This window comes from Struthio camelus, chromosome Z (genome assembly GCF_040807025.1).
Source record: "Struthio camelus isolate bStrCam1 chromosome Z, bStrCam1.hap1, whole genome shotgun sequence".
Lineage (NCBI taxonomy): Eukaryota > Metazoa > Chordata > Aves > Struthioniformes > Struthionidae > Struthio > Struthio camelus.
The window spans coordinates 31,161,177-31,169,655 of record NC_090982.1 but is presented as its reverse complement, the minus strand read 5'-3'; the positions used below and the strand labels follow the sequence as shown (position 1 = coordinate 31,169,655).

Sequence of the window (8,479 nt, the reverse complement as noted above, 5' to 3'; positions counted from 1 at the left end):
ATTACAATGCAATGGGAAAGGGCAAGGAGATGAGAAACTATTTTAAATAGAAGAAAAGAGAAGAAACAACCGCTTTTGTCTAGGGGAATGAGCATGCCAGTAACTCTACGTCTAGAATTAGCCTTTTAAGAACATAAGTTATATGGAGAAACAGCGTAGAAAAAGTTGTCAGACAAAAGGCAAGTTAATTAAGAGAAAGCAAGGACACAGGATTTTTGTGTGCCCTTAAACCCTGCGTATATATGCAGGTGCGTTGGGGTTAAGGAAAAGTGGCTGCGTCGACATGCTGAAGGAACTAACGATTTTTTTTTTTCTTCCTTTCTACGGTGCACCGCAGGAAGCTACCGCCGGTCAGTGGGAGCTGAGCCCTCCTTGGGGCAGCCGCGTCCGGGGCTGAGCGCGCGGCTTCCTGCGCGCCCCGGCGGCCGCAGGGGCCGAGGCACAGGCCGATGTTTCAGCGGACCGGGTGCGCCCCGCAGCGCGGAGGCACCGCGGCGCGGGCAGGCAGCGCCGGCCGCCCCTCCCCCTTCCCCACCCCCAGCACCCGCACGGCGCCTGCGCGGAGGGCGGCGCTCGCTGGCGGCGGCGCGGAGCTGGCGGGCCGCCGCGCCCCGGGTACCGGTAAGGGGGGGGGGGAAGGGGGCGGCCGGGGCGCTTCGTGCCGCAGCGGCCGCGCGGGCTGTGGCGGCGCCGTCGGCGCGAGGGGGCCGGGCCGGGCCGGGCCGGGCCGGGCCGTGCGGCGGGGAAGGGCGGCCTTGGAAACGCGCGTTTCCTCCCCCAGACAGGAGTTCGAGAATGGAGGCGCCCCTCTCGCCCCTGGAGTCCGCGCGGTTCATCGCGGAGAACAGCAGAGACGTGTCCGTGGAGGAGGAGGGCGTCCGGAGCGTGGCCGAGGCCCTGTTCGACAAAGCCTCGGCGGAGGAGTTCGGCCTGGCGGGCTGGAAGCGCCTCCACGAGCTCAACCCGCAGGCGGCGAGCGAGGAGGCGGTGAGCTGGGTGTTCCTGGTGGACACGCTCAACTTCTCCTTCTGGTCCGAGCGGGACGACCGCAAGTGCCTGGTGAAGTACAAGGGCGAGACCTACAGCGGCTACTGGTCCCTCTGCGCCGCCGTCAACAGGGCGCTCGACGACGGTCAGTGCCGCCGGCGGCGGCGGCGGCGGTTGGGGCGTCCGTTAACGTAACGCCTGGGGCCCCCGCTGGCGGCGGCGGGGGCGGTAGGAGCGCCGCAGCGGCTGCGCGGTGAAGCGCCGCGCTCGCAAGCAGGCGCCGCCGGTGCGCGCACCGGCTGTTTGCATAAGTAGAGTGTGCGGGCAGTTCCTGGGAGCTCGGGTGAGGTGGCTGGGGGCGCTTTCGTAATGCCTGTGAGCAGAAAGCGAGTTATTTGTGACTGACTGGAGGCACCCCGTGGCCGATGGGAAGACCGCGTTTCGGCGGAGGGTCCTGAGGGGATTCTCCGTGTTGATCCGGTGCCGAAGCAGCTCCAGTGAGTCTGAGAAGTCGCGCGCTTCAGAAAGCGACAGTCTAAGCGCTCCCTCCGTTGTTGCTGTCCTTTCATCAGTACTAGTTAGCGCCTGAAAAATCTATTTCTAGGTTCAGATGGCGTTTTTAATTAAATTCCTACATATTTGCATGCAGAATAAGGGAAAGTTTGTGTGAAGATACTTTTGGTAAATGTAGGATGGTTAGAAGCTGTATGCCAGGCATACTTTTGCCTGATGTGCTGGGAAAACACACGCTAAGCTTTGAGGACTAAGCAGGTGGGGAAAATTGCGTGTTAGAAGGAAGAGAGCTACCGTGGTTACGTGTTGGAAGTGGTCATCTATAGATGGGAACGCTATGTACGGTAGTGTTACATACTAAGTTTGAAGCAACCATTGGAGTGTACTTATTGCTGGGTCGATCTTAAGAGTTGATACATTTTTTCAGTCTTTGTTGCAGTATGAACGCTCTCATCTGCAGTAGGCTACTACATAGGTTCTTCAGGTACCCTACCATATGTCTAAAGATCGTATTTTTACTTCTCTGAAGGAATACCTATTACCAGTGCCTCGTATTATGCCACCATGACACTTGAGCAAGTTAGGCATGTGTTTCGCTCTGACACGGAAGTTCCTATGCCTTTGATTGAAGAGAGACATCGCGTGCTGAATGAAAGTGGAACAATTCTGTTGGAGAAATTTGGAGGCTCTTTCCTCACCTGTGTTAAAATGAGTGAAAAAAGTGCTCAGAAACTACTACGTTTAGTAGTGGAAAATTTCCCTTCTTACAGAGATGAGGCTGTATTTGAGGTAAGTTGGTTCTAACACTGAATTTTTGTCATGGGAACTTACTCTGTACTAATTGTGGCTCTATAGCTATTAAGCTGTCTGTGAAAGTTCTGAAAGGGCAGTCAGTTCAGAATTGATAAAAAAAAAAAAAAAATCCCGACCAATTCACAAGTCTTAGATCTCGAAAAACAGGAGATGATAGTAATTACCATTATTTTAGCATTTCACCTAAAATTGATGGAGATTGGTCTATATAATGAAAAGAAAATCAGACTTTGAAACTGCTGTTCTTAACCTATGTTGCTATTAGTAATAAAGATAGGGAAGTTTTTTACAGATAATACTTTTGGACTAAAGTATACCTCTTTGTTAAGATGAGATAAAACTATCTAGATTTCATTTCTCTACTAATCTTATCTTTGAAAACAAAATCACAGAATTTATTAATGAAGAATTTTACTCAAGTTCTTGAAATGCAGTTTTGTATTTCTTATCAGTCACTTTTTTCCAGAAAAAGTTTTTTTTTTTTTTTTTCCGTATGCTGTCTGTTTTCATCATTCTGTTGTAATATATTACAATAACGTCTGAGGTCCCAGCTGGATAGGAAACACATGGTACCCTCTGCATATACCTCATGTTTGAAGTAATTTTTTGCCAGAAAATTCGGAATTGGTTTCTAATCCTCCCCCCATCACTTTATCTTGAGTTTCTCTGCAGCTAACGAAGGAAATGAGGCCCTGATAGAACTGTGAAAATGTACGACTATAGGGAATCCAGACTATTGTTGATTCAGTAGGCACTGCTCGAACAACTGCAGTCCAGATTTAAGCCCAAAAATATCATGCTTTTGTCAGGGTTGACAGTACACTGAAGCTTTTTGAAACAGTTCAGTTTCCCTGAAAGAAGAAAGCTGCTGGGAAGTAGCGTGTATTTGGTATCTTAGGCATCTTTAGTTTTATCTGTACAGACATGTTCTTTGTTAAGTGTTACTGGTATATCTAGCTTCCCCTGTGTTCAGTCCCATCTACGGTAGTATTCATCAGTTATGTCATTGTGTCAGGAAGACTTTCTTCTAGTGATAGTACAGCCTATAACTATTACTCGGTGCAGTCTTTTCAAGATAACTCCCTGGAACACCATTCATGGGGGCTTGAAGCTAATTGCACTTAACCGCTGAAATCTGCTCTTGAGTAGGTGGCGTCATTTTATTTTCCTGTCTCGTACTGCAGAGTAACTTACCATGCTTGCATAAACAATCACAGGTTATCGCTAACTAATCTTTGAAGCTACTAATTTAACTCACTGGTATTTTTTTATGTATGGAATAAACTTTTTGAGGATAATTTTTTTTGTGATCAAAAAGGAAATATTTTCCGAGTGATGAATAGAATATTCTTTCTTATTTTTATAGTAACTGTATTCACTGACGTAAAGTCTTTCATGAGATGGTGCTCAGTGCTTTATACAGCAAGGCTCGCTAAAAGCAGCAGCAGGCTACAGAATGAAAAGCTGTTCCAAAAATGACCGTAAGCATTGACAAAGCAGTAAAGCCTATTGCACCAATACTGCAGCTATTTTCTGCTTTCACAAAGAAAGCTGTGTATTTTGAAGGTGGGTGAAATAACGTAGGCCAAGTTTACACCCTGTTGTAACAAAGCCAGTGTTATCACCTCCACCTCGTACCAAGGTGACAGGGATCGTATTGTCAACATTGTTTGTATGGCAGCAGGTTGACATCTCACAAAAAAGACTTTGCCTTCAATACAGAAGTGGGAGGGAGTTGCCAGCAAAGTGTGAAATCCAAAGAGAAAGCAGCGATCTTCAACGACTCTCAGGAATGGAAATATGTTTGATAATTAAAATCTGTGCGAGTAGACTCGTACTATCACAGTTTAAAAGTTACTCGGATAGATTATGACAACTTTCCTCAGTTATGTTCTGACCTCCTACGGTAAGTTCTGAAATTAAGACAATTCTTTGGCTATATGTTTTACCAAACATAGACACAAAACATTTTTCAAAACTATACATTACTGAGTGTATTTGTATAAATTACCAATGTTCCTTTCCTTCTGAAAAGTGAATTGCAAACCACAGCCAAACCCTTCCAAAACCCTTTTGTACTTGCATGGATTTTTTTTTTTTTTTGTTTCCTATGGCTTTAAACTTAAGTGCATTTATATACAAATTTAAATGCTGTGCTGAATTTGAATCATGGCAGAAGTTATTCAAGCTATGTTATGCTTGCATATTCAGGATTTTCGTGCGCTGATGTATATGCCATGGAGTCCTTTCAGAGCTTCCAGTCATTGACACTGCATATGTCAACCTTTTTTTTTTTTTTTTTCCCCCCCATCCCCTAGGACTCAGAATATAAAATAATGATCTACCTATTCTCTGATTTTGTTGGTTTTGTTGCACCAGTTGTGCTCTTTTTGATGTTTTACCAACCTGATACTCCTTCTCTCTCTTCATATCAATAGGTCAATTAGTTATATCTCTCGATACTGGCTTATTGTAGTGGGGAGAAGAGACAGATGTCCCCGTTCTGGTAGTTTTCCTTGGAAAGTGACAGAGTTCTTGAAAAAGCAGTTTAGTAGTATTATGATCAGGTAAAATACTCCATTTTGTACAAGTGATGCTATCTTTTAGACATATTATCATCTACGTAAGGCTTTCATTACTTTTCTGTTGAAAAGAGCGGTGGAAAACTATTTGTATTCATAAATATAACTTTAAACAAACTTCAGAAGGTCTGTGCAGTATAGAAATTAATAATAATTGAAACAATGAAATTACAAATCTGTGTGCTTGATGAAAAGTCCCAGACAGTATTTTTCTGCCAAATTAAGTTGCTGCGCAGGGTGAAAAGTTCCATTTGAGTTCTTCCTTCTTCGAGTTCTGTAAAATGGTGTAGTGATGGAGGCTTAATGCTATCAGAAGAGCAATCTTTGTCTTTGATTTTTTCATTAGCTTCAGGGCTGTAGGAGCTGTAAAGGGATTTGATCTATTAATTCTTTACTTCCTGTTGTGGTGTTTTAAATACTATTTCATTATATAACATACAAGATTGTCTATAGTATTCTCTAGAATTAAGTTTATCTATGCCAAATAGGGAGTGAAGTGCAGAGAAAGAAACAACTTTCAAAACGTTTGCAGAAGTTGCTGTTGTGTGAAATGCAGTAGGACATCTTGTTTTCAGTGTTTTTGGAGAATAACACTTGAGGACCAAAATACACTTTGTTTTCTGGAATAGTCTGTGGCATCTTGGCAGTAATGTAAGATTAAATCTTTTTTTTAAATGTCCTTTGTAAATTGTGACTATGTGAAGGAGGATGGTAGAGTAACACTGGGAAATGAATAGAATTCCCATCTTGTATTTTAGAGTAGCCATTTCAGTTATATCATGTTGGTAGGCACACTTTATCAAAAACTGAAAATCTGTTTCAGCTGTAAAGAAAAAGAAGCCCTAACACAATTGTAGCTATTTTTTTAAAGATGCAGATTTACTTTCACACGTTTTGCTTTGTCTTAGAGTGAAAGCCTTAAATCCTTACAGATCAGAGCACATTTTTAGCTTTTCCTCTTGTAAGTAATGACAACAGCAAATACATTTTTGCAGGTTTAGGACCAGCAATAAAATATTAGACAAAAATAGAATCATAGTACTTAAGAAAATCTCATATTTGCGAATATGCTATTCCTGAAATTAATTTCCTTCTCCCCTCTTTAACCAGGAAGATGTACTGCACACTACAGAGTCATTCAATACAGTTTTCACTAGAATTTTGTTTCCTTAACATTCGGGATAAGGTGATTAACAAAACATGTCGGTTGTCTAATGTCATACATGCTCTACTTACGCTTCTCTCCTCCAAATAAATGGTTGGATGAGCACCAGAGTTGCTGAAATAATTTGTATTTGCTGGACTGCAATCACAATGCTTGCCTAGTAGAAATAAACAAATATGTATGTGTTCTGAGATCTGAGTGTAATCTAAGCAATTTTTTAATTGAACTACAGTAATCTACAGTAGATTTCTCTTTCTCTTTACAGTAGACTTCTCTTCAGAAGTTAATGAGGATTCCGTATGATATCTCTCTGTGGTTCAATAGTATCTTATTTTTAAGGTGTTCATAGTGTTGTTCTTTTGTCCTGTGTATTAATTAAAATAATTGCTTGATCAAAATGTTAGTAAGTTGTGTTTTCTAGAACAATGTAACTCCATATGTCTCTCTGTATGCGTAATTTTCTCTATATATTGCTCTCTCTGAGGCACTTAAATAATTTGGGCATTTTTCTTTATCAGAATAAAAAGGTGTCCTTTTACAAACGAGCACAAATACTTGTGGCTGATACGTGGAGTGTATTAGAAGGCAAAGGAGATGGCTGCTTTGGTGACGTTTCTAGTCTGACTATATTTGCCGACTACAGGATCCCTCAAGTTCTTGTTCACCTAAAAGCAATGAAATACTCTGAGGAACTAATGAAGAAACTACGTGAAGGTTTGTACCTCCCTTATTAACACTGAGTAATTGTGTTTTCTGATAGTGTAGGCTAAATCTAATTTTCAAATGTAATATTTTGTTGTTATGAGGGTTGGGGGGTTTGTGTGTGTGTTTGTTCTTTTTTTCCTGCGAGGAATGAGGAGTTCTTATGTAGTGAGGAGGTAACAGGGGAGATCTCGTTCTCTAACAGTAATCTCGAATGAGATGTTAAACTTCCTTTCTTTAATCCAAGGAACAGCTTGTTCTTTATAAATGTCAGAGAGAGAGGATTAAAGAGACTCTAAGTGAGTTGATTTCCGAGTTTGAAAAAGGCAGGCCGCTCTTACGAAAAGCTTTTCAGCAGGAACGTAGGTGTGGTTTTCAGGTTTAGATGATAGAAGCACTGATTTCTTTGTTAGTTCAAAGAAGATGTAAAAGTATCGAGATTCCTGTTTGTCTGAACTGAACTGCTAGCAACTACTGTTTACATGAGGACAAGCAAGGTAATACTTATAAATGTCCATTTAAAAATGTCATAGCTTTTGATGAAGATAATCATGCAAGATGAGAAATGAATCTCACTCTTTAACCGTGGTTCCATTTTCCTGCACATATTAACTATAAACCTCAATGAATAAAGATATAAACCAATCCTTTTGCTGCCGTAAAATGACTATTTATAGGGAGAACTGCCATTTCTCAGTTCTGACGTTACAGAGCAGGATAAACAGACCAACACAATTGTCCGAGCATCTTAATAGAATGGCTACATATGTAAAAGGGACCCATTTATTTGAATTACTTGGATGGGCACGTCCTTATTAGGATTCATGGAAAAGATAAACTGTCTACAGGATGTATTTAATCTCTCATCTTCTTAAAAGGAGTGAAGTTAACCCTTGCAAAAAAAAGAGTGTGTGTGTGTGTGTGGGGGGGGTCCTCAGAATTGTGTTTGGGTATCCTTTTCTCTCAACAAGAAAAGAAATAGTCATATAATGTGCAGTATAACCCAAACACCTGTTATTTTCTTAATCCGCTCTTAAAATACATGATAGCCTTTTAACTGAATGAGAGACAAACTTACAGATACGTATCGGTAAGCTTGAAGCAGTTCATAGGAAATGTGTAGCAACTCTGTTATTGATGGTAGTGAAAGCAGTCAAAATTGCAGTCCTAGGAGAGAATAAATATGAATTAAAAATAAAATTCGGGACACTTTGGGGCTTCTGTCTCTCGTATATAATTGAATTGCTGTTTCTTGTGTCCTGCAGGAGCAATTTTCCAGTCTGGAGATAAACGAGAGGTGGAGATCCGTGGTTGTTCTATCTGGTGTTGTGCATTGATTTGTAAGCAGCTGCTGGAGCTCTATGAGAAGAAGGGTCAGGACATGCGTGAAAAGATCAATGCGGTTTTACTCGATTATTACCTTTGGGACTATGCCAGGGATCACAGGGAAGACATGAAAGATATCCCATTTCATAGAGTACGATGCATATATTATTAATACCAGGCTCATAGCAGTTATATCGATGCCTTATTCTGCATTACTCTTTTCATATGTTGGTCTTGTCAAATACTAATTTGGAACTTGCAAAGTAAATACTGACTTTCCGATGATGCGTTTAGTTGCGTTTATTGTTTAGATGTGTTTAGATGCGTTTATTGTTTCTCCTGAATGTTTCGCTAGCCATGACAGGAACTAGTAGGGTAAAACTTATATGGG

At 41.7% G+C, this 8,479-nt stretch overlaps 1 protein-coding gene across 1 annotated transcript; it reads left to right on the top strand.

The window, feature by feature from the left end:
• The first annotated feature begins 551 nt into the window (after positions 1-551).
• QNG1 (Q-nucleotide N-glycosylase 1) lies at positions 552-8,373 on the top strand. Its single transcript, XM_068928416.1, has 5 exons — positions 552-621; positions 782-1,132; positions 2,030-2,289; positions 6,579-6,774; positions 8,028-8,373. The coding sequence occupies exons 2-5, from the start codon at positions 796-798 to the stop codon at positions 8,258-8,260; spliced, it is 1,026 nt and encodes a 341-aa protein (XP_068784517.1). The 5' UTR covers positions 552-621; positions 782-795; the 3' UTR covers positions 8,261-8,373.
• Positions 8,374-8,479: the final 106 nt, after the last annotated feature.